Source organism: Hippoglossus stenolepis, chromosome 16 (genome assembly GCF_022539355.2).
Source record: "Hippoglossus stenolepis isolate QCI-W04-F060 chromosome 16, HSTE1.2, whole genome shotgun sequence".
NCBI classification, from domain to species: Eukaryota; Metazoa; Chordata; class Actinopteri; order Pleuronectiformes; family Pleuronectidae; genus Hippoglossus; species Hippoglossus stenolepis.
The window spans coordinates 10331694-10357536 of NC_061498.1; the positions used below are offsets into that span (position 1 = coordinate 10331694).

The 25843-nt window shown below is 42.4% G+C and overlaps 3 protein-coding genes across 3 annotated transcripts; 1 reads left to right on the forward strand and 2 right to left on the reverse strand.

The window, feature by feature from the left end:
• Positions 1-3425: 3425 nt before the first annotated feature.
• On the reverse strand, positions 3426-13556 carry LOC118123527 (dual specificity mitogen-activated protein kinase kinase 6). Its single transcript, XM_035180973.2, has 12 exons — positions 13202-13556; positions 9578-9647; positions 8984-9032; positions 8786-8899; positions 8404-8523; positions 8194-8310; positions 7444-7495; positions 7202-7329; positions 6627-6704; positions 6040-6179; positions 5717-5762; positions 3426-5450 (listed from the first exon to the last, which is right to left on the reverse strand). The coding sequence occupies exons 1-12, from the start codon at positions 13218-13220 to the stop codon at positions 5373-5375; spliced, it is 1011 nt and encodes a 336-aa protein (XP_035036864.1). The 5' UTR covers positions 13221-13556; the 3' UTR covers positions 3426-5372.
• A 1061-nt stretch (positions 13557-14617) lies between these two features.
• btbd17b (BTB (POZ) domain containing 17b) lies at positions 14618-18674 on the reverse strand. The gene is made up of 3 exons (XM_035180972.2): positions 18441-18674; positions 16694-16979; positions 14618-16355 (listed from the first exon to the last, which is right to left on the reverse strand). The coding sequence occupies exons 1-3, from the start codon at positions 18532-18534 to the stop codon at positions 15281-15283; spliced, it is 1455 nt and encodes a 484-aa protein (XP_035036863.1). The 5' UTR covers positions 18535-18674; the 3' UTR covers positions 14618-15280.
• Positions 18675-21420: 2746 nt separating this feature from the next.
• LOC118122833 (G-protein coupled receptor family C group 5 member C) lies at positions 21421-25497 on the forward strand. Its single transcript, XM_035179714.2, has 4 exons — positions 21421-21907; positions 22774-23782; positions 24221-24324; positions 24421-25497. Exons 2-4 carry the CDS (start codon positions 22810-22812, stop codon positions 24520-24522), a joined length of 1179 nt encoding a protein of 392 aa, XP_035035605.2. The 5' UTR covers positions 21421-21907; positions 22774-22809; the 3' UTR covers positions 24523-25497.
• Positions 25498-25843: the final 346 nt, after the last annotated feature.

Sequence of the window (25843 nt, forward strand, 5' to 3'; positions counted from 1 at the left end):
CCTCCATTTATTTTAAGCTGCACTTCTCTCAGCTCTGGTTACCATGTTTAAAAAAATGAATAATAATTAAATGGCATGTTATGTAATAACATAACAATGACAGACCCATTTTTGGCAGCATGGTGAATGTACTTTAATACTTCCAGTACATTTAGGGTATATTTTCTACAATGGATTTTGCAGGACTGGGATAGTTTGTGATATTGAGTAAAGGATCTTTTTGGATCAGTTGCATTATATATCTATTTCTTAACTTCTGTTCTTTCATTAAAAGTCATTAAAAGTTTACCACCTGGTGGTCCTACAACAATCAAATATTTATATTATTTGTGAGTTTTTCTCTCGATTTGCTTACAAAACCTTTGCCAGTTGCATGGGGATGTGACTTCTGAATTTTGCAACAAATAAAAATGTTCAAAAAATCCTCTGACTCCACTGACAAAAATACTGTATCACCAATAATTTGGTTATTATTGCTGAGCCACAACAATGTGGATGTATTTGAAAAGGAAAAGGATTCAGACATAACATATTTGTTTATTTTATTATTGGTGAATTTGTAGATTAGACACCCTGAAACTTCGACTGTAAGGAGGATACTGAAGGCCACTCAGAGGGTCGTGTCTTTAAGAGCCCCTTTCAACACCCACTACCCCTCCTTCTGCCCCTCTCAGACCGAGACTCCCGGTGCAACAGGAGCCCATCAACAGTACAGTATGTTGCATAAGATTCTGCAGTGTCAGCCCGCAGAATCCTAAGAAGAAGCCTAAGAAGATTCGGTTTCATAAATATTCTTTTGCCCTCAGAACAGGGACCCCATTCTAACGTTCCATCACAAATCATCCTGTGTCCTGCAAACTTCAAACCACGTGATCTGCTGCTTGTAAATCTGCCTTCTAAGGGCACAGTGACGGCCACGTTTTCATTGGCAAGGCACAGAGACAAGAGGGACACACGGGGGGGGTTCAGAATCAGATGCATGGAGGACTGAGGAGGGACGATGTCCCGAGTTTACCCACAACTCCCATTTGTCCATTTTAAATATTCACAATGCATAATTATTATAATTGGTCCAAAGCAGTTGTCAGCAGGACGAGTGTATAGAACATTGTGTGCGTGTGTGTGTGTGTGTGGCACTCTAATGAGTTGCTGGGTGGTGTGCAAAACACTGCCCCTGGATTTCCATCTCCAGGACGTAGGCAGGTCAGGAGATCGTGAGATCTGGCATACGGTGAAGGAAATAATTTCTAAAATGGAGTGGACGTACATATCATGTCTTGTCTGGTACTCTTCTGTCCATCTGTAATAGTCCCATGGGGCAATAGCAAATGGAGTTCCCAAACTTTACTTCTCTGGGCAAAAATAGGCCTCAATTTAATCACTTTTCAACAAACACTAGATTCTGTATTTTTGTACAGTTTTGTTCTTATATATTTATATTGTGTATAGTGTGACACGTTGCTGCTGTAACACAGGAATTTCCCAGTTTGGGATCGTTAAAGTCCATGCGTCCATAGACCCATCCGTCCATCCCTAACTACACGTAGTATGGTAGAAGACTGGAAGCAGCTGTCCTGTTGGTTATTCTTTGCAATCTTGGGACAATTGATTATCAATAAATAAAAATGTTCACAATAATGTATCAGGATATACCAAGTCTAATCAACAACTAGTTTGAAGAGTGGGGGGTTAAGTTCTTACTTTTCATTGTTTTTTATTATGTTTTGTGTGTGTGTACTCTATATGTATGTATGAATGTATGTGTATCTATACATGTATAATGTACATATGTATTTGATTTTTCAAAAAAGGAAAAACTAAGGTTAGGGGCTTTTATTTTTGTGTACTTAAGTGTTTGTACCTTAATTATCTAAACTAAAAAATAAATTGGCGAATTTTAGTTTTCCTGAATGTTGCTTTATCTAAGTATAGAAATACTTCAATATAATGCAAAAATTGTGCAATGATAATGTTGTGCAAGTAATAACTATATATATTTGATGAGCTTATTTGTTGTATATGTAAACTCCAATAACTAAGCAATAAAATATTCGTATAGTATATGTCAAGTTAGTTATTTTCTTAAGTATTGTCCGTCATTCGTAACATTCATTTCGTACATAACAAGCAGGATCGTGTGACCATTCACTTTCATTGCCACGCGGCTACATTCCTATAATGACCATCTGCAGTTCTAAGTAGTGGTGAAACTCTTCTGCATCACAGTCCACACTGAACTGAGCCGGGACAGTGATTCAACTTGATGCTGGCTACTTTCTTCTCACATGACAATGTTTTGAGTGGCATTATGTAAGTCCTCATCAAAGGCGTTCTCTCCTAAAATAAAAAAGAGTGTCTTTAGTTTGGCTGCCCACTGCCGCTCTGCTGCACAGCCCTGGACCACTGCCTGCAGTCTGCTGGCATTGAGTTTTCCCATCCTGGCATGAAGTCATCGGTCTTTGACTGACACACTCGGAGCGGAGTGGTCTGTTGTTAATGTTCATGGCAAAAAAAAGCACTCAGAAAGAGCCATCAAAATGAGCCTCTTCTCTCCATTCATCACACATCCAGAAGAATCACGACCTGTCAAACAGTGTGCATCCACTTCTGTGGACTTACATAAGGGTGTTTACACACATAGAAACTGGAATATTGCTGGCAACAGATGCACTTCAAACATTAATTGTAGTAATTGGATCTGGAAATGAGCTGCACTGAAAACTGTCTGACATTTGACTGTTGTGGATCCTAATATGCAACAATTTGTCCCGACCACAATTCAGACGTATAACTGCAGAAGCTGAAGGTTTTACTTTCTTGGCGGGTGAGTTTAAGTTACCATATAACTCTGGGTACATGTGCTGAGGTCAGGTGTACCCTTTCCATCTCTTGCTTCAATTAGTCTTTCATTACATAATAGCGTCTTTACAGTATCACGTGAGAGGATGGAAAACAGTCTGACAGGTGAGAGAGTGGGAGGCTGCTGTGGGTGGAAAACCAAAGAGGTTTTTTTATCAGCTGCATCCACCAGCTCCAGTGTCTCATCTTGATTACAGTGTGATTGCAGGAATACGTATCTAAGTGGATCCGTTGGTGGAATAAAGTATTATAAGACCAAAACCGACCATGCAAGTACACATCCCTCAACACCTTCTGTCTTGCCCGTGGAACTCCAGCTCAAGTCCATTAGTTTATACCAACTCTTTAAAATCGATCATAAATTTGATTTAATCTTAAATTCCCTTGAGAGTGAATTCCTAAAAGTTAGGCACTGTAGTTTTACAAAAAAGGATAAAAAAAAAAAAAAGGAGTTAACCATGCATTTGACAGAGACTATTAACAGTATATCATTCGTGAATTTATCACACAAATTACTAAACTGCTGATCCTGAAGAAATCATGACACGAATGCTATAAAACAGACATACTGAACAATAAAGCCTTTATTTTTTTTTTGTTTTTCCATAGTTCAAGTTTGTCATTCCCACCCAATAAAAAGGTGGCAAATAGAGTGAAGGAGTAAGAGGTAGAGCAAGTGTTCCATTCTCATTGTGATCAGCGTAAAAACTCACTTTTACACACCAAGGGAACGGCCATCCAAAGGCCAACCAACAAAAGAAGCAACAAAAACAAATTTTATTGAAAAAAAACAAAAAAAAACAGCAGCTTCTTTGTGGTGTTGCTAACTTTCCCTTATTATTCACAATCATAAATACTCCTAACTCACTGACTTTTGATAAAGGTCGCACTACAGTGTAAACCAGAGAGGCAATGAGTTCTAGCCATGCGCAGAGGCACAGCAATTATCATTACTATCATCACCATCATCATCACAGTCTCTGAACACTTGGAGTGGGGATACGGGCTTCTTGTTGAGTCCAGGGGGCTCTGCATAGCATGGTCTGACAGGGGAGATAATGGCTGCCCCCGATTGAACTGAAAAGAGGCTCTCGGTCCAGCACTCGAGGAGAGTGTGGCCTGCTCGGGGCAGGTGAGGGGGGGTCTTCTCCTCAAGAAGGGGAGCACAGAAACCTGTGGAGCCAAACAGCGATGTCTGTCCAAAGCAGGCGCACGACAGTCAGCTGGCACCGTGAGTACAAGTGTTCGTGTACACGCCTCAAGCTGGATTAAAACTAACTACTACCAACCAGTCTACCATTCATCTACACTGCCAGGATTGGGACAGTGCCATGTTACATAAAAAAAAAAAAAAAAGGATAGTATTTACATCTACAACGCATAAATTATTTCCCTACCATACTGTATGTGTAAGGCATATTAAGGTCTCTGGAAAAAAAAGTAAAACGTTAAGTGCCTCATATGTAAAGACTATGCAGATTCCAGAAATGAGAAGGGTAGGCAAAAGGATTAATAAGTGTAAATGTTGCCGAAATAAAATAAAAATTAAGGCCAGAAAGAGTCAAAAAAAAGAGGAAAAAATTAAAAGTAATTGGAAAATGGCACGCAGACATAGGCTAAAGCTGTGAGCTTGATTAGGCAACCCCCAGATACTTCCAGGCAGTAACAACGGAGCCTGCTCTTTAATACCCAAGAAAGAAGAGCACTGAGGGGTCACTCCATGGAGGGTTACACCCAGGATTCACTGATTATATGAGATGCTTTACATTCCTGCCTCGCACCGCCAAGCCATCTAGGAATGATTTGCAACTCCTCTTGCCCAGAATGTGACCTTTAACATTTCTTACGTTTTGTCGCCGCCATGGAGCCTCCGACGACCCGGCCCATGGCAACTGCAGCTCTGTACACTGACCAATCGCCTCAGGGCAGAACTGGGTCAAAATGTTCACCTGACGCCATCAAATAAGGCCTTCGAGTCTGGTAAAATTCACACTTGTCAACGATATACAGTATCAAAACTCTGTGTAATGAGAAAACATACAAACGCATATGCAAATATAGCTTTCAATATGCAACAACATACACATTAACTGTTGGTTTTGCAGATGAAATTCAAATTTTTCATACATTATTTATCAAGATAATGGCTGGTTCTGTTCATTCTGAAAAGAAAAAAAAAAGAAGAAAAAAAGAACAAGACAAAACCAACAAATCAGGTTCGGTTCATATTTGTCATGTTGGATAACTGCGCACACGGGAGGCGTGGAGGAGGGAATTGAACCTCTCCAGTTGACCGTATACGCTCATGTTAACGCCACCCTCCCACTCCAGTGCTTCTGGGCTGCTGTCAGTCTTTGGGTCGCCCCCATCCCCACCCGCCTGCTGTGTGTAGGTGCATGTGAGTCGGTCATTCCAGTGAGGTTTAAAATAAGTATAGGCCATTGGTTCGTTTGTTGAGAGGTCCCGCCTACCCTGATGGGGTGGAGCCTGGGGGGGGGAGGGGGGGAAGCCCATCAGTCGTCCAGGATGACCTTGACAAAACTGGCCACATCTGTCTCTTTGGCGTCATGAAGGGTGAGAAATGGATGTTGCTGCATCAAAAGGAGGAAAGAACAGAGTTTGAAACATGCTCTTGAGAAACAATGTTTTAAATGACACCTGTGCTGTTATTTACTTGTGAAAAATCATGTAAGTGTTGGTGGGTTAGGTGGGTAAGACTGGCCTCTTGTGGGCAAAAGCAAGAACCTGGGCACACTGAACATTACAGCAGGGAGATTAATGGTGAAAAGCGCCATAATATATAATCACACCTGTTGGTGTTGAAAATGAAATGAAAATATGAAGAAAAAACACAAACCATTAATTCTGTATAAGCTGGTCTCTCATTTGGCTTCTTTCTTAAGCTGTAAAAACAAAAGATTAATTCAAAAGAGAGAAAAAGAGCATTTAAATACATCATAGCTTGACATAAAAAAAAGGGTTTCGAAATTGATAAATACATGGACATCATCTAAAGCTAAACTGCAGCTCTACTGTACTTTCGCCACTTCTGTCAGTAAAAACAGAGCAAACACTGACCCCTGCTGGTCATCACGGCTACTTTTGCATTTTCTTTTTCAAAAGCAAGATGAACGTGCAACACATCATTGACACTCGTCATCGAGCGTGAGGCTCACTTACCACTGGGAGATGAAATCTACAAAGTCTGGGGAGAAGCGGTCAGCAGGCAGCTGTGGAGACGGCTCGTCTACCACCTGTTTGAGTTGCTGGAACGGGGTGCCCCATGAGTCGTAGGGGAATTTCAAAATGGCCAGCTCAATCTAGGAGAGACAGGAGGAAGCTGCTTTAACGGCAATCATACATGTAGGATCTTGAATTTCATGACGGCATTTTATGATTTTGGAGAATACTGTATTTACTATCATGATAAATGTCTGCTGCAACTCAAACCATTTTAGACATTTCAGAGAAGTATTTACTCTTACCGTTTTTATGTGTTATCTTAATTAGGTTTGTATATTTGTACTTCTTGCAACCATTTAGGTGGAATATATAATGTAATATATGATAGTAACACAGTGAATTCACTTTGAAGCCTTTATTTTGTAGCAGAAATTGCTTTTATTAATGTTTAAATCAGATTAAAGAGCAGTTATAGTCTTGAGGTGAGCAGCAATAACATTAATTACTGTAGTAAATTAATTCCATGAAAACTGCACTAACTAACTAACTAACCAAAAGAGTTACAACAATCCATCACTACTCACCATAGTGATACCAAGACTCCATACGTCTGATTTGACGCTGTAGCCTTTCTGGTTGAGGTCAGGATTGATCCGCTCGGGCTGAAATGGAAATATAGATAAATACCAACAACATCGATAATAGCTATAAATAAGTAAAATATTAAAATACAAAAAAGGAATTAAAATTCTAAAAATCACATTCGATAACAGCACGGTTAATCTCTACCTTGAATTAAATCCAGTCAAGAATTAAAAAGCCACGTAAAGATGAGAATACGTGTGATTTGGTGAAAAGAAATTTGTCAGTTCCAATATGTTTTTGGGCAGGATTTAAAATCATGCACTGGTTTTGTGATCCTGCGTTCCAGACAAGATGTCGGTAGAAGCCTGATAAACATGAGTCTGGGATCCAGATTTCAAAACGATTACAGCTACTGGCCTGTGGACTTTTGGCTTTACTCCAGCTGACGATCAACATTGGCCAGGCCTCAATGAGCGTTCCAATCCTTCCATACATTTCTAAAAAATCCTTTCCTTAAATCTCAGCTTGCCGGTACCAGGAATCTTCTCTCTGATTTTCCCAGGTCCCAACTCACCGCCATGTAGGGTTTGCAGCCTGCGTCCAGTGTTTTGGCCACGGAGTCCACCAGGTGGCCACTGATGCCGAAGTCGCACATTTTAACTTGGCCCTGCGTGTTGATCAGGACATTGGAGGGTTTCACATCTGGAAAGAGACAATGTTGGGAGGATCATGAGAGAGAGAAGAAAGGAAACCAAATATGAGAAGCATCAGCGGGAGACCTGGAAACAGTAACCACTGACGATTTGATCTGCTCACCTCTGTGTATCACTGACAGGTTATTGTGCAGATGCTCTAATGCCTTGACAATCTGTGGAGTAGTAGAAGAACATTTCAGAAAAAAGACTGAACTCCGCTGGAAAGATGATCACATGAACTGATGCCGCGGATGGTATCTCAGTGATACCAATGAGTGTTTACATGCACATTAACACAAATTCATTATCTGTGGTCTATTGTTGGTTGGGTTTGGTGTTGAGGATTTCCTGGAGTCACATTAATTTTTGTTTAACAACAAACCTGCAGTAAAGACAAACTTTGGAGTGTTTGTCTATATTAAAATGTATTAAAAATGCATTGTGCCTTATTATTTTAAATATTAGTGATGGTTGTAGATTTGGGGAACTATAATGGTAAATAATTGTTTTCTTTCTGAGAATTACGTAAGAAAAATCAACACATTTTTTATTATTTAATCTGTATACGAACACTAATGTGTTTGTGGTTTTAGTGGGAATTACGTGATGTGACACTTTCTTTGCGAATCGTAGTTATTTCATAAGCCCAGGACTTCATCCAGACTATATTACAGGTTTCCTGGCAACCTCACTGTGACAACAAGACCCCAGAAATTCACTGCACCTGGGTGTTGTTCGCCAATAAATGACTAACTACAGATAACCCATACATCTTGTACTTCTCAGAAAGAACAAGACTCCAGAAAAAGGTTGAAGACCGTTACTTTATAAATCAGGTTAACACACTGGGTATCTTAGGGACAGTACGTACTGCTACTGTGATCTTTCCCAAGATGTCCTCTGGGATGGTTTTGCCTTTCTCAATAACATTCTTATAGAACTTGTCCAGAGACGTGTCCATTAGCTCCATACAGATCCACACATCTCCCTGGATACAAAAAAAAAGTCCAGAAAAAAGGAAACATGATGAAGACAGGGTGTCACAGCAGTCAGAGATGATTTATATAAAAATTGTCCTCACCTCTCTGAAGAGGGCGCCATAGAAGGTCACAGTGAAGAAGCAGTCCACTGTCCTCATAGAAATGTCCAGGTCCATCAGGAGTCTCTTCTGCTCCAGACTGTTGACTGTGGCACGAATTCTCTGGTAACACAAACATCATAGATGGGCTGTGTCATCACAGGCACATGTAGCTTAAATCAAATGGTGTCCAGTATATAACCCTATAACCCTGCACCTTAAGACCTCTTAAAATAACATATCACAGATCTAACAGATCTGAGCTGAATATTTAAAGGATGAGCTCATATCCTGAATACATCTGTGAGGCTTCTATTTATAAAAAGCATGGTGCATGTACACAGATGCCAAATCAGGTAACCTGAGTGGCAGCCTAGCACCCTACCTTGACAGCCATGATAACACCACTGGGCACATGTTTCATCTTGTCCACCACACCATACGCTCCCCTTCCCAGCTCCGCAATCTGCTCCAAGTCATCCGCCTTCACAACGAAGTTCTGCACAGGAGGAGGCATACGTGACATTAAAGTATGGATTCAGCTCGGCCAAAAAATAGAGTAGGAAAAGAGAGCCAGCTTTACCTGATCTCCAATTGTGACGCAAGCTTTAGAGTCAAGATCTCGAGGGGCCCTGCAGAGAGAGGGCAAAAAAATTAAACTACCTGTGATAAAAGCAACAGTGTGTGGTCAGTTTTGAAAGCACACTATAATTCACTCCCTAATGGAATATTCATATGCTGAGAGAAACTGTGCATCTTCTCTCTGTGAATCCATGCATCTCTGCATCTGAAAGAGGAGTTTTAAAATGGAGGGCGAGAGAGTGCTGCATCCTCAAAATTAAATTAATGCTATAAAAGTTTTGCAATACTTACAAATATGTACCTCATCCAAGTGTGACCTGGTGTGTTTAAAATGTGTTCATCTGCATTAAGGAAATGTAAAGATGGACCATAAAGCCCAAATGATAGTGGAGTGGAGGAAAAATTTGATAAAATATGATATTTTTGTGTATGTACATCTTTTTATTCTTCCTTACTGGCCGACATAAACACCAACACCGCTGTAGCTTATAAATTGACCAAGCCAGTGTGTCAGTGAGACCCTAATTTTGCAACCCTCTAAGGATGGTATGGTATGGCTGCCATTGTAAAAAAACAAACAAAAAAGGAGGCTTACGCTGGTGCTGCTGGTGGGGGCTGCGCAAACACTTCTTTGGCCAGCTTCAGCCCAGGGTTCTTCTTCTTCCCTTAAAGACAAGAACACAGAACACCATAACAATCTCAGACCCAATCAATAAAGCTACAACAAGCGAGTATAATTTGCAGTGTTTTGCTGGACCGAGGCAAATTAACTGCACATCCACATAGTCCATTTGCAACATTACTCTGAATTTAAAACAGAGGCTTTCCGCAAAAGTTCTGAATCAGACCACTCAGTGCCGACTAAGTGTCCATATTGGCCTATTGATAGATTGTATTCTATTCTCGTAGTAAGGAGTGTTTTGAAGGTTGCAGTCAATTTGGAGTTTCCACTGACACAAACCATACCAAATGATCTGTTATCTCACTGGAGATTAGGTGTACTCAAAGCTGAGGCCCAGCAACACAGAGGAGGTGGACTGAGTGACTAATCGACATTGGTATGATGACTCAAATGCTTCGGTGGGGGCTTTTTCCTGTCATATTTTTTTTTTAACTTTTTGCTGGAAAATCATTTCTCAATACGTTTTCCTGTTTTGTCTCAGTTTAGCAGTCGTCTCATATTCTGCATGTCTGCTGTAAACTGTGCAGCTCCAGGATATTTCTGTGTTAAGTCAGTGACAGCAGTCCATTCATAAACACAGTTTACCAGCAGCCTTTAGGACTTCCCACAAGGGGCTGGGAGCCTCTGCCAGAATGACACAGCTACCGGGCTTACGAGCAAAAACAGGGGAAAAAACAGCCCAACCCTCCTCGACATGGACATTTGTGTTCAGCATGTTTGCTCGTGTTGCAAGGTCAACAGGAAAAACATAACACTTTTCTTGACCTTTATCTGCGTGTGCTAGGACTTGTTCAGATGTTCACTGGGATTATATGATGAAAAACAATATGGTCCCAACTGGTTATCTTCTGTTCTTGCTGCAAACAAGGGTCAAAGCAAGAAGTGTAATGATTCTACCCCAGTTCAGAGAAACTGGCTAAATGCACTGGCAAGGTATCTTCACTTTGGAACAAATGCAACAACACTTAATAAAACTAGCAAAAGTTTTCAAAAAATTAACTGTCACTATTTCTGTGGGCTTGTATTTATGAATGAGTGACTCACACCACTCCAGTCTGGAGGAAGTACGATTGGGCAAACCCCTCCTCAGCTAGATGAAGCTGGAAGGGAAGTGAAGTTTTTAGATTCTGTGGCCGACCACTGAAAACATCACACAGATCCATTTTGTGTTGCAGCCCTAAAATAGGCCTAGGGTGTCTGGACAAACTATGATAGTTCCACGTGGTAAGGAGAGTTTGAAGTGTGATTTACTCACACATGCTGAATCAAAAAAAGATTTTGCAGTTCCTCTGCGTGGCATAAAGTATATGAGCATTGAGCACTCACAGCCATCGCAGGACAATGTTTTGTTCATGCAGCAAGACAAATGAAGGGCACAAACACGGTGGTGCAGTTGAAAAGCATCCTACACATGACATAAATTGGGTTTACTCAAGTTGACATATTTAACAATCCTTTTCTCCTGCAGAAAATAAACTGCATATTGTCCATTATATCTAACATCATAAGTGTTTGGCCCTCTCAGGAAGCAGTCCTGTTCGGGGAGCCAGTGGGTGGTGTGTGCAGTGACCCTGTAGCCAGGGCTGTGGGGTGGGATATGACTCATGGCCAGTCAGACTGGACACATCCGCTGAAAACACAACAACTGTCAGGACCCTTTGGGAAATATGATGTCACTTCACTTGGCCCGCTTGGAGCTCACTGTCCCTGTTCGGGCCAGCCGAGGCCAGCTCCACTCTACAGCCCTCTCCTGAGCAATTCATTATTCTGATTATGGCGTCTTCATCAGATTAATATTTTTTGATGCCGTGTTAGCAGTAAACTGGTGCACTTTAACAGGAAATGCAGTCATACTTAGAAAACCAAAGATGTTCAGTGGAAAGTACCCATGTACGTAATGGGAACAAGAATTTCTGGATTGTGCATTGGATCAAAGTGCCAATAGCTGTGTGGCAAGTCACCATCAGGAAGCTCTGGAGCTCAGAGTGTGGGTCCTTATACAGACAACGATGACTCATGCACAGATAATCTTCCACGCTACCCTATCAGCGCTGTGAGGGAGAACCCAGTCTCTGAACATGCCTCGGCAATACAATGAGCAGCGCTGCAACTAACTTAGGCCCACTCCACCCATTAACAGGGAAGGGACGAGTCCAACAACAAATAAAAAAGGCACTTCCACGGAAACATCTCGGGGCCTGCCTCTCTGCACACAACTTCAATATCAGCGCAGTCAGAACCTGTGCAGCAGCTATGGAGTGTCTGCTTGCAGCCAGCGAGCTGTCAACAAAAAGGAGAGAGGCTGCACAAGGTATTGGTGCTGCAAGTCAAAACATGCCACGGTAGGCCAAAGGCTGCGAGTGCCTGAGCTGCAACACAGCCAATCTGCACAGGGCTCTGAGGAAGCCGTGTGTACTCCCGACCATGGTAACGCTAGTATGATTGTGTAACAGCAGCAGCGGTGAACGTGAAATGTAAATTGACATCATCGCCATCATGTTGGGTGTGTGTGTGTGTCTGTGTGTGTGTGTGAGCGCATGTCCATCTATAGTTATGAGGGCCAATTTTGGTTCAATACCATCATTGTGAGGACATTGTGGGTGGTCCTCACAAATTCAATGGACTGTTTGAGGGTTGAGACTTGGTTTTGGGGTTAGGGTTAGGTTAGGCATTTAGTTGTGATGGTTTAGATTAGGGTAAGGGGCTAGGAAATGCATTATGTCAATGAGTGTCGTCAAAGGGTTAGGGTTAGGGTGTAAGGGTGTCGAGGTGTGTGTGTGGCAGAGGAAGGACCTTGATTTTGCCAAGGTGTGTGTTTTATTCAGTAATTACAAAGCACACACTCTCTGACTGACAGGCGGAAGCCAAGTGTGTGATAGCGCCCTGGTTCCTTGGTACAATTTTTTTTTTATAAAAACACCACAAGGAAAAGGGGAAGTTTTTTTTTTTTTTTTAAATCTGTGCAGATGCGTGTACGTGTATGCATGAATTCACATTTGTACACTGAAGCTGACATATTCGGTCAAACCTGGACAGAACCCGCCGCAATCGATGAGTCATGAGGCCGAAAAACACAAACACCTGTGGTCCCAGTTTGCGTCGCTTCCACCCGGGGGGACAAACTCCTGTGTGCGCGGTCACTTCCAGCTCTGGGACGACTTGGTGGAGAATCACAGCCCCGGCCACACTCCCGTCATTAGCCCGCAAACTAAGTTAGCTAGCCACCGTTTAAAAAAAACGACGCGGTGCGAGTGTAGCCTTTAGCTTCAGAAATATTAACCGTTAAAAAGACATGCTATGGCTAGCTTACACCTATGAGACACGGGGATGTGAAGGGACAGCGCGGCAGGGACACACGCTAGCTAGCTTCTACTTCTTCTACTTCTTCCCCCAGCTCTCACACATGCAGCCTTCCACCTGGCGAGGTTACATTTTTTCAAACATAGCGAGCGGAACTACTTCCATGTTTTTTTTTGTAAAATACAGTTTTGAAAAGAAGTGGGGGGGTGAAGATGAAACCAAACAAAAAGCACTCACCTCCTTTGGACAGAGACATTTCCCCTTTGCTGTGATGAGGGGGAAGGGAAGCACAAAGACTTTTGCCTTTTTTTTACTCCCTCCCTGCATCTACCCTTCCACCCGCTCAGGATCGCTGGCTTGTCGTGCACAAAAAAAAAGAAAAGAAAAAAAGAAAAACTAGCAGCGATTAAAAACGCGATGTTTCGTCTCCGTGCACGCGCAGCGCTTCGATCTGCGGCTCGCGCGTCCTAAGCTCGATCAGCGGATCAATGCACGAGTTTAAATCGAGTCTCCGCGGCTCGGACACTTCGAGTTAAGTTTCCTAACAAGACCTGGACTTTTTTTTTTTTTAGGGTGGCCAAAGTCTGACAGCTGAAGAGTCAAGCGACGTGATGACGTACTTCCTGCCGCGCGCCGGGCATCATGGGAGGTGGAGTTTGGATCGGGTGAGCGCCTTTTTTCTCAGAACCGTAGACTGCTCCGAACAAAGCAAGATAACTTCCAACTATAGACTGTATATAAATATGAAATGCTATTATTTATTAATAATTGTTCATATTATTAATAGTTCTTTGTATATATATACAAAGAACTATTAATAATATGAACAATACATTATTATTAATAATTATTGCACTTTAACTCGGGTTTGACGCTCTTAACTGTGCAATATTCATTCCGCCTGTCCAATACAATGGTTCATGTGCAATCCATTCACTGTACATATTGCACATATTTCCTTACACTTAAGTATTATTATCCTTGCACTTAAGTATTGCATGTTACTTATTAATACTTACTGATGCCTACTTTTGACTCCTGCTGCTGTAATATTGCAAATTTCCCCATTGTGGGACTAATAAAGGATTAACTTATCTTATCTCCTATCTTATCTTATTATTGTCGATGTTTTTATTTTATTAAATACTAATACTACTTGCACTAGCACTAGTAGTAGTATTTAATATTTGTATACGGTCTATGGTTTCAATGTGTGACTCAATAAATAACTCATTAAAATTCACTAGATCCAGATTTTTTATTTGGATCTGCCATATATTGCACAAACTCATGAATATCAGTTCCCTAAACATGCCTCTCTTTTTTCATCAAGATCCATTAATGATTAAATGAGAAATCAAGGGAAATGTTATCTTGCAATGTTAAAGAAAGTGAAAAAAATATATCCTTGATCCGCCCTCTGATTTGGATCCACATCAAAATGTTATGGGTTCTGTACCTTGACCCATGCCGCGTCCTTTTACCAAGTTTTGCGGTAATCAGTCGGTACCTTTTGCATAATCCCACAAACAAATAAACAAACCAATAAACAAATTTACAGGGGTGTCATAACACAACATAACCTCCCTGGCAGAGATGATCAAAAATAATAAAGTGAAAAGATCATATATTAATTACAGGACACAACAGATATTTACTTTATTGTATTTTATTGGTTTCAGGACGAAAATGCATACTTTTCTAAAGTTGCTTTAAAAGCAAGAATAAAATGCTTTTGTAACTGTAAATAAGAGAAGAAATATACCATTGGTTCAACTGTCTTGCAAGTCAACTACTGTACACAAAGGAATACTGATAATAGGATTGCACTTTAATTTACACATTTTGGTTCGTAAGAGCGGTGAACTAAAAATCTATTTTTCAATTCAGAATTGTGAAATGCCTAAATTTAACACCAATAACAGTTTATTTTAAAGTAAATCTTCTACAGTACTTTTGCCATCACACAGATTTAATACATTCAAGGAACAAACAGTCGGACCATCATAAAATACTTGAACAGATACAGTACAGTGAGTTGGTTTACTTAGTATGCATGAATTAATGAAAAAAAAACCACCACTGATGTTATAATCAAAGCTGAGCTGTTAAACTGTGAATCCTTTATTGCACCAGACAACTCCCTGCTAAATAGTTGGAAGACGACTAAGTGTACAACCTAAATAACAATGGAGATGTCACAGACCTGACACATAAGCATGCGTGCCTGTGATATGACTGTACTTTACTTTAGAATATGTGCATGTGGTTGTGTGGGTGGAGGTTGAATGATGAGGCCACGCCAATTTCCTGCCTTCATTTCCTAGCGACGAGGAGGGTATGGTAGAGGGGTTTTATAATAACGTGCAGATAGAGGGAGCTGTCAATTAGGTATTCGGATGCACGACGCTGCAGGTCAGCGTCGGCCAGGAAATCCCCGGCCTCCTCTGTGCTTTGGTGGAAGTTGTAGACGTGGCGAACCAGCACTTTTCCTTGCTGTTTTGCCATTACAATCACCGTCTTCTGGAAACTCACTCCAGCAAAGTCTGGACTAGAAGTGGCTGGTGTTACAATAATGCGAGGCCGGCCTCCGTCTGTGCGGGTGGGCTGCATAGCGCCCAGCTCCGTGTAGGTTGACCTGGCACTGAGCGGGAGCCAGCGAGGGGAGAAGAGGGCGTTCCATGTCACCCTCTTACTGGAGTCATGGCCGCTGGGCCCGAGCTGAGTCTGGAAGCTGAAACTGCGGTCATCACGAGTGGGGTTATTGATGACCCAAGGGGAGCCCCAGGAAGAGGACAGGTAGTTGCGGGGAGTGAAAATGCTGCAGTTGACATCAAAGTACTTGGCCAGCTGGATAGGCGAGGCGGCGTGAAATTGGAATGCCAGGTAGAGGAGATCGCGGATGGACTCGTAATATTTGAGCATGAGGGCCGATTGCCTCTGAAGACGGAAGAGGTGCTGGGGTGGGATCATGCCATATCGAACAGCCTTAAGGGCACTCTCCACTGTCGAACTGACTGGCTGGTTCTGGCTAATCCAGGCCTCCAGGGCCTCGTAAAGCTCCAGCTCACTCTGCAAAATGAGGTCAGAGCGCTGGAGCAAGGAGAGGAGCAGGTCTTCACTGATGGAACCCCATTCTCCGCTCTGCAGCACGGAAGATAGGTTCCAGGACAGGTACTGCAGGCAGCTGTCCCGCAGGGCCATGTCCCCGATTTGTTGTGCGTAGTTGTACCAACCAACCACATGACCCGTGGGGGAGTCACTAGAGAGATGCTGGGTCATATATTGGGTCAGACCCTGCTGCAAGCCCCACACATGATACTTGCTGGCCAGCTTATGCAGAGAGATGGCCTGATCTAGCCGCACTGAGATGTCACCGCAGTACAGATACCTGCAAGAGAGAAACAACCTGAGACAGTCATCTTAAAATGAAAAACTGATACAAAAGCTCACTGCATTGAGAAGCTATGTGCTCTGAGTCACTGAAAAAACCCACACTGTCCGATATTTGACTGAGCCTCAAACAGCAGGTGTAAATTTAGAATAATTCGCAGGATGGAGCATCCCACTTCTCCAAATAGAAAGAAGAGAAGCAAAATGGCGGGTAAAGACCTATAACTCGGTACCTGTGGCAAATCCAAAGGCATCTGCAGACAGTTTCTCGAATGGTTTCGTTCAACCAAAACTCATTAGCTCTAAGCAAATGGTTCCACTGTGAGTCACCCTCACCTGATGAACTTGTCAAAGACAGCCGCACACTCGGGCGTCTCCCTCAAAACCACAGCACTGTTGTTGCGGCTGAGCATCAGATCCTCAAACACGTCACTCTGCAGGGTGAGTAGCAGGCTGTGGGCCTGGATCACCTTCACCTCGTCCGTGTTGATGGTCTGTACGCGGAGGGTGACATCACTGCCGTTCCCCATGGCCAGCAGCGTCTCCATGCGCTGCACCAAACCCATGGAGTTGTTCAGCACTGTGGCGCCGCTGTCCAACGCTGCCTCCTGCTTCAGAGCAGCTGTGGAAAGAGCACGAACATGGACAATAACAACACACGACAGAGACTCTGTAACCACCGTTAACATGCAAAGGACATCTCTCTTGTCCTCTTGCAATTGCAATTTTCCAGAGAATCAGCTATTTCAGGATTCATAAGATTGTCTTTATTCACGTCTGCATTCAGAAATGATACCTAATGGCCCTATTTTGCATCAACCTGACTCTGCTCTCTGGGATTTCACAGCAGAATTCATCTTTATTTGCTCAATAAACTCAGATTTGACACACCAAGAAATGGAAAAGCCCTCCCCAACCTGAACCACAACTGATAATACTGTGTGTGTGTCACGGAAGAAGGAGACTTGCAAAATCCGTCTGTTCTTCGGATTTCAATTAACACGGGAAAGGGAGCATAAAGCCAGGCGGCTGACTCAGAAAACCTCCGATACCAGGTGCCCGGGAAAAAGGATCCTGAATTTGCTGCACCATTGTAGATGGCTGCTGCTTCTATGGGCACTCTCGAGTTTAAGTACAAGTGGCACTTACTGGAGAATCTAAACATGAAAGACTCAGCATGACAAACTGCTGTTTCCATTCCGCACTGCCACAGCCATCAGCAGCTTTGCTGGCCTGTTACTGGGGGTTTAATGAGACACAGGGGGAGCGCACTCGGCTCCCCGGGATGCCTCTCACAGTCTTCATTTCCTCACCACAATCAAGTGCCCCAACTTCAAAGTCACCTTTTTTCCAATTAGTCAGCCAGCACCCTGAGTCAGCTGAGCAGGACTGAGTTAGTGGCACAAATTAATTATAACTGGAGAACAAAACAATCTTTTAGGACATTTTCTATTCCTGATTCTTAAAACAAACAACACAAGGCAGATTCAATTTAAAGTCGACACAAACAAACAATGAAAACAATGTATAAAGAATGATTCCCCTGTGTCTTCCACTCAAGCTGAGAAGAAATGAAAACACTAAATGGAACATTTTATACACAGTTCCCCAAATATCTTGGATCAGATGAATCTGTGCTCAAAAGGAATTTCAAATGAAATCTAATCTGACAGCAAAGGAATGTGGCCTTCAAGCTTTGGTCGAAATCAGCCAAAGTCAGATCTTCTTAGGAGTAAGACAAGCTTCCCCTCAGTGTTTGTAGTGCACTGTATCACTGAGCCGGCACTAAGCCAGGCAGCAAATGCACTCGCCTGTCTATCCCTGCACCCAGCAGACAGATAGATGAGGACAGGATGAGTAGAATAGATGAATATCCATCCCCGACCCCGAGGCTGGGTGAGAGCCACGCATTCATGCTGTGCCCTACTACCCACTGACAGTATGGGGGAAGCTGGACTGAAATAGAACAATGCAGCCTCTACTCACAATATAGGATATTAACAAAAAGATAAAAAAAAATAAAAGTGGGTTGACTCTTCCAAAGCAAAAAAATTCAAACCAGTCATGCTGTTTGTTATCTTACCCCCTGTAACTGTGACTGAGTGGAAGTTGATGAAGAAGAACAGGGTGCCCACATAGACCCAGGCAGGGATCCCTTGTTCAGATGAGCGCACCATATCTTCTCAGCTATTCCTCTTCCTTTCTCAGTGCCGCTCTTTCCTGACCCGTCCTCTTGCTGCTGTGCCTTGGTCGTGTGAGCGCAGAAAGGTGCGTTGCCCCTCTTGTGCTGCCCGGCTCCCTGTCCCGCACTCTTTATGTAGGACGCTGGCCTTTCCCTGGCGCATCTCGCAACCTCACAGACTCCATTGATTGGTGGAATCTGGTAGGGCGTTGCTATAGCGACAGCTTTGATTTTGAATTTCTCCCCTTTTGGATGATACATGGCATTGATCAGCGGCTTAATGTTTGTTTAAAAGTCAGGGGGGGGGGGGAGCACTATCAACAATCAATATTAACACTGTTTCATGTTTGAATGGAACTCAGAATGCAACACTTCTCTGAACGGCAACATTTTGTTTATGATATCTACGCTAAGTACAATCAGTGCCATTTAATTAATCTATTAATTAGAGCTTAATTAGAAGAGGTTGCCACTGAGACTATCTGCCAAAAGTAATTGAAGTGCTGATATGTATGACCTATACCGCAGTCAATCAAATTTCATAATCCAGTTTTTCATCTGACAGTAATTATTTCTCATCGTCTTATTTCTCGGCATCTTAATCAAAGTAATGGGAGGATAATTTCATTGATGCTGGGTCCACTCAATTTAAGGCGAGCTCTGTTTATAAAACTCAACTGCCAATCAGGATTCAATATTATCATGTCGTCTACTGAGATTTAAATTGAAATGTTTTTTGTGTCCCGTGTGAAAAAACAATTTTGTAGGTGCCACGAAAAAGAGCAGTTGTGGGACTACGAACCTCACAGAGTGCAGAAGGTTGTGCAAAATATAGACCATTTCCTGCTGGATACGCATGGAGCTAATGTTGCTGTTGGCAGGGAACATACTAACCTCAGAGCTATGATAATCAATATGAAATGCTGTAATGACTCAAAGTGAGCCCAAGCCCCACGTGACATGAGAGAGTCATGCATCCTAGAATAACATGCACTAATACAAAGGGAGTGAAATGGTAGTCAGAGAAATGGGTCAGTCAATACTGAGATCCCTAAAATTATAAAATATGGATTGGATATAAAAAAAACAAAAAAACATCAATGCATCCGACCGAGCCATTAGTCCAGTTGCAATAGTTATACCAACGCACTGCATTGGGATGAAGGTGTTTACAGTGAAAGAGCTCCAGTTCTATACAATGCTCACTGTGGGACGGACACAAAGAGGGATTCGGGTTGTGATGAAGCCCTGAGGGTGCTGCGGTGGAAATGCAGGAGAGGAGACGTCCTGCGAGACCCCAACCTGAGCCACTGCTATGAATAACCTGACAGGTTCGTGGAGAAGAGCGGTGCTGAGGTGCCCTAATGAAGCATGCTGCAACAAACTGGACGAGGCAATATGGACCAGGCTTTGTGGATCTCCCGTCTTCTGAAAGTGACTGCGGATGCACAAACATAAAATACATCCTTTTTATATCAGTGCAATCAATATGTATGAATGCAAATAGGCAATTTAAAGTGTACCTGGACAATAAAATATGATTCAGGCAACAGTTGTTTTAACTACAGAATTAGACCCAGAGCCCATTTAATTATGTGTGCATCTGAAAATGAGTATGTCCTTCATTAAGGTCACATTGCTTCCCCCCTCAAGTTCAGCTCCTATTAAGAATCTGCTAACAGGACCACAGTGCAAAGGAATGGATGCTGGATTTGTGAGAGGACCCCCTCGGGACAAGATCTATCGAGGGATCGATGCACCACAGGGGAGCTCCATCACACAGTATAAACAGTGCGTTTAGTGCAGGCTGCATGCCAGAGTTTGCTTCAACAAGGTGTCCTGGATGACCTTACTCTTGTGCCGGACCCAGAGGGAATGCACCGGATAATCAGGTCTCCAAAACATGACAAATGTGCTGAAAGCATATCAATGTGTAAAAGGTTTACATGCAAGAATGGATGAAATGATAAAAACAAACAGAAAAGTGATACATCTTATTATTCCAAGTAACACAGTGGAATATGTAGAGAAATTATTATGTCAAAAATTAAATCTAGCAATTGCATCGGGTGGTTGCTCAATATTTTGCAGCACAGGTTTTTCCTTGTTATGATATACAATTTTACAACTCAATAATGGGCTAAGTAAGAGTTTAACTAGTTTTGTGATTCTTGGCAAAGGAAGGACCATGTGACCACTGTATTGTCTGATGGAAAAAGTGTTTGTCACAGTTCGTCATGTCCACAACTTGTTAAATTTCACATTTGAAATCATCTTTTGACTTTCAAATCCCAACAATGGAATCACACCCCAGTATTTCAGCAAATTTCACATGTACAACACTTTGACCGTCGAGAGCGTAACTTTTATTCTAAAAGCTTAAAATCAATGGTGTCAGTCAATGCTCTCATTTATCAAATGGCTGTTAAGTGGCGTGGCCGAGCGGCAGATCAATCGCAAGATCTATTGTGTTGTGTAACCTAATTCGATTGTGTCTCTCTGACAAACAAAGGAGTCCTCCAATGACAAACAAAATCCAGCAGGTGGCGCTGCAAACTGGATGATGACGGCTCAGAAGTACTTTTACATGGGAGGGGGAAAAAAACTGGAATATATGTCATTTTAAAAGGTATTAATGTGATTATTAAAGCATGCACCTAATGCCGGACTTTAGAGTTTGATCATCCTTAAATCCATCAACTGTGTGAAGGGCACTTTGCTCCAGGAAACAGAAATGGGCCAAACTCAGAAACTCACCCTGAAACTGACTAATCACAAAACTGATCAAATCACTTAACGCCATTAATCACCACTCATCAGTGAAATGAAAGTCTCTGCATGTGAGGGGGGTGGGTGGGGGGTGGGGGTCACAGCTCAGAACATGTGGCACAGCCTGTGTGTAGGGGTGGAAGTGTCACAGGAGAGGTGAGTGGTGCCTTTGTTTGGATGTAAACCGCCTGAAACAAATAAGTAGGGCTGGCTGCTAATCTCGCAGAATATGCAAAGCTGCAAACACCCGAGTGGCTGGAGGAGGAAGAGACACGGTTGGAGCCGAGACGCTGCAGGAACGAATGCATCTGTAGCATAACTATCATAGTTAAAATTATAAGAACAATAATTGTAATAACACGACGACATGGTTTAATAACGCCGGAGAAGGAAGGAGTGGGCGGATGGAGCACTGTGTATGAGTGAAACTGGGAAAAGGAAAGTCGTGGATCGATGAAGTGGGTTGTTTAACTTCTGTAATAATTTCCAAACACTCTCGATAAAACCATCTAATTCGGGAACAAGGCGAGTGTGATTACAGAGGTGGGATATCCTCACCGGAGCTCATCCACCTGTTGGAGCTGCTCTCATCCGTCCAGGTAAGAAATCCCAAACAAACAATCCCCATACACTTGTGATACTCCTGTAAATACATTCGATTTTTACTTTGTATTCAGTGTTGTGTTTTTGTTTTAGGAGCAAAGGGAAATACCTCGTTTTTTTTTTTTAGCTTTGTAACTAATCAATAAGTAATAAACAAATCAAATAGATTTGTCAATGGTTTATTTTGTTGAAGAAGTACAAGCATTTTCTTTTAACTTATAACTTCAAAGTCCTAATTTAAGGATTTACTCAGAACTGTAGATTTTTTTTATGTGAATGTAAAACATTAATACCAATAAACAATCAGTCAGTCAAACAATAACACCTTATTTATAAAGCACTTTTTATACAAACTAAATTTAAGTGCTTAAGATAACAAAAAACACCCCCCACCCCCAAGTAGGCCTAACCTAAGGCAGAATTATACATATAAAAAAAGAGTGAAAAATAATACAAATGGATAGAAAAATACATAACAAGATGACAAAATATAAAGTATAAAGTTAGTACAGTGGCAAAAAACTCAAACTAAAACAGTGCCTCTATAACTTAAATAGTTCAGCATAGATAGACTGTCTGGTCTGATTCAAATTCACATCTGGATGATAATGTTGCTTGTAACTGTTGGATTCTTCAGTAACTTGGATGAATTTAAAGTTGGCACGATAAGCCTTCACACCACTGAGTTCAGTTTTCATTGTGAAACTCCCCCAGGCCCAGTACATGGATCACTCTGCTCCGTGAAGGAGCAGAGTGATCCGATGCATGTGATATCTAGAGTATCTTATTTTAATAATAAGCGATGCAAATAATACAATTTGCCTTTAAATCATGTTTAAATAATCAATGTGTTTTGTGGCAGGTTTTCAAATAGAATAACAGAATCTGCAGCGAAGCCATGGACCCAACCAGTGCTCCGAGGGGATGTGGCTCCAGCATCAGCTCCATATATTACAACCTGTGTGACCTGACTCAAATGTGGGGGGTCGTGGTGGAGGTCGTTGCCGCTTCTGGCGTGGTGGCCTCCTTTGTCCTGTTCATCATCCTCATGGCCGGCTTACCGTTTGTGACGGACAAGAAGAGAAAGGGTACGGTGGCCTTCCAGGCTGGCATTCTAATCTTTACTCTGGGACTCTTTGGACTTACGTTCGCCTTCATCGTGGACCGGTACTCCACCAGCTGTGCTGCACGCAGGTTCCTGTTCGGAGTACTGTTCTCAGGCTGTCTAGCCTGCCTGGTGATGCATGGGTTGTGGCTTGCCCTGATGAAGCGGAGAGGCTGGGTTCCCAGGGGCTGGATGCTGTGCCTGGGAGCCCTGGGTCTGTGGCTGGTTGAGGTGATCATCAACACCGAGTGGCTCGTCATCACTTTGGTCTGGAGGCCACAGGGCAACGTCACTGTCCCTGACCTGTCCTGCAGCATTGCTAACCAGGACTTTGTGATGGCACTCATCTATGTAATGGTTCTGCTGCTAGCTGTGGTGCTGATGGCTATACCCTCACTGACACACAAGCAGTGGCGCAGAGATGGAGCCTTCATCCTGGTCACAGGGCTCCTCACTGTGGCTATCTGGGTAGCTTGGATTGTCATGTACATCCATGGGAACAGAGTGGCCGGGAATCCAACTTGGGACGATCCCACTCTGGCTGTAGCTGTGGTGTCAAACGCCTGGGTGTTCCTCTTCCTCTACACTATCCCAGAAGTCTGCTTACTGACTCAGCAAGACCCAGACAAGGAGGAGCCCCATGATGGAGAACATATCTATCCCACCAGGAGCCTGGTTTGTGACAACATCCTTAAGGAGATGGAGACGCCTCATCAGAACGTGTACCTGGAGAACAAAGCCTTCACAATGGACGAGCCTCCAACAGGTAGGACATGGCAGTAATAATTAAATAGAGGTGTTTAAATAGTGTTAAATAGAGGGGCATAAAATATCTACTTTTTTTTGGTGGAAATTATCAGCCACATGGCAATAATCAGAGAAGAAAATAAGAATAATACTTAACTGAAAAGCAAATCTAAAAGTTGAAGTAAGTCCACAAATAATTAAAGAGTAAGTTGTAGCGGCTTTGCAAGTTTGGACGGTTTTCTTCCTGTTCCATTTATTTATCCAGCTTGTGCATGGTTATCTTGATATATGCTGCAAATACTGATTCACATAACTGGTCAGGTTTGGGTAAATGACTGTTCTCTTTATCTTCCAAGTGTCATTCCTGTTTTACAGTTTATGATGAAGTCCGACCTGAGACAAGTATCATAGTCCACTGAACAAAGATCATTTTCCTCTTCCACCTTCTCTTTACCAGTGCCCACAAAGCCAGTGTCTCCATATGGGGGGTACAATGGTCTGTTGCGAAGCTGTGTTTACCAGCCCACTGAAATTGCCCTGATAGCCAAGGGTCTGACAAAGGTGAGTGTGTTCATGATACTTTACACCACAGAAAAAAAAAATCCTCCTCGTCATCACATCTGAACTAATCCTTCCTCTCTCTGGGCGTTTCTATAGAGGGACCAAGATGCTGTGATGTTTCGAGCCACATCCCCCTCTTTGAATTCAGGAGGCGGCAGCAGCTCCCCGCCTCATTCAGCAAATTCCTTGCCATCCTAGGGAGTGTCCCACAGGAAGACTGTAGAGAACACATTGCACATTCAGTTTTTAAAGCGATGAAATGAATCCCCAACAGGGGTTTGTTCAAGCGTAAGAGTTCCTAATAGCAAATGTAATGCATCGTCCCTTTCTCTTCCTCAGGAAGATGCTTGAATCTCGCACTATGAGCACATCTCACACGCTTCCTACCCGTTTTATACTTTATATTGTTTGTGCAGTAGGCAGAGTATTATAAATAAAATATTACAATTACTGTAGACGGGTGGCCAATCTATTCATAGAACAATGTGAATATTTCCATATGGAAAGGTTCACAAGTGTAGCTCCTCTATTTTATTTCCATTCTCACCAGTATATGGAAACTAATGCTTTCCCCTTTACTCTCAACTGTTAACCAGAAATCCAGAAAGAGCAGAATGTACTGTATGCATCTCTCTTTGAGCTATAGTCAATTTTAGGTGACAACTGATCAATTGTGTTGTCGGTTTCAGACATGAACTCCGGAAAATGTCTGGAAAATCAGATCGGGGCAGATTGTCTTTCACATATGAAGAATGCAAGTCGTATTCATCCTGAGATATTCGTATTCTTTTTGTGTCACTTTTGTGTCCGTCATGTGTTCATCTTTGACACGTCCACTCACACTACAATATTCTCACAAGGGGTCACTTGGACATTTTACAATAGGGGGTTAAGCAGGAAACGTTCAGACTTTAGTGCATGTGTGAAAGCAGCATATTTTAGTCGTGTAAAAAAAAAACTAAAGAGAAGGATCAAGTACCAGCAGAATAAAACAAGTGTCTATAGCCTCAGTTGTGTGCAGTGTAAAGCCAATGTCTTTGTCTATTCTAGCTGCGATTACATTATAACCAATTATTTTTTTTGTGCCGTCACAATCTGCTGATTCAAACTCGTCTGTTGCTCGTCAGGTTCACTTGTGAAATAAAGTCATTCAGACTTCCTTTGAAAGCCGTATGATTTTGTAGCGTCTTGGATTTATAAAGAAATGATATATATTGGATGTAAAAGGTGTAAACTGTAACGTATTAAACCTGTGAAGCTTACTAAAGGCGGCTGGATCATTGGTTTTCACCGGGAAACAACAGGAGGAGGCAGCCAGGGAGGTGACACAGGTACTGAAAGAGGAAGTGTGACCAGGCTTTCCATCTGGAACAACCTGGAACAATTATTTACATATTTTGGCTTGATAAGCTCACAGGGGCAGGCGCTCACTTTGTGGAGAGCGGTTTTTTCACTGCTTTACAAGGCAAAAACATGGCACGGGACAGTAAAACACAACAGTAAATCCATGTAATGCTCC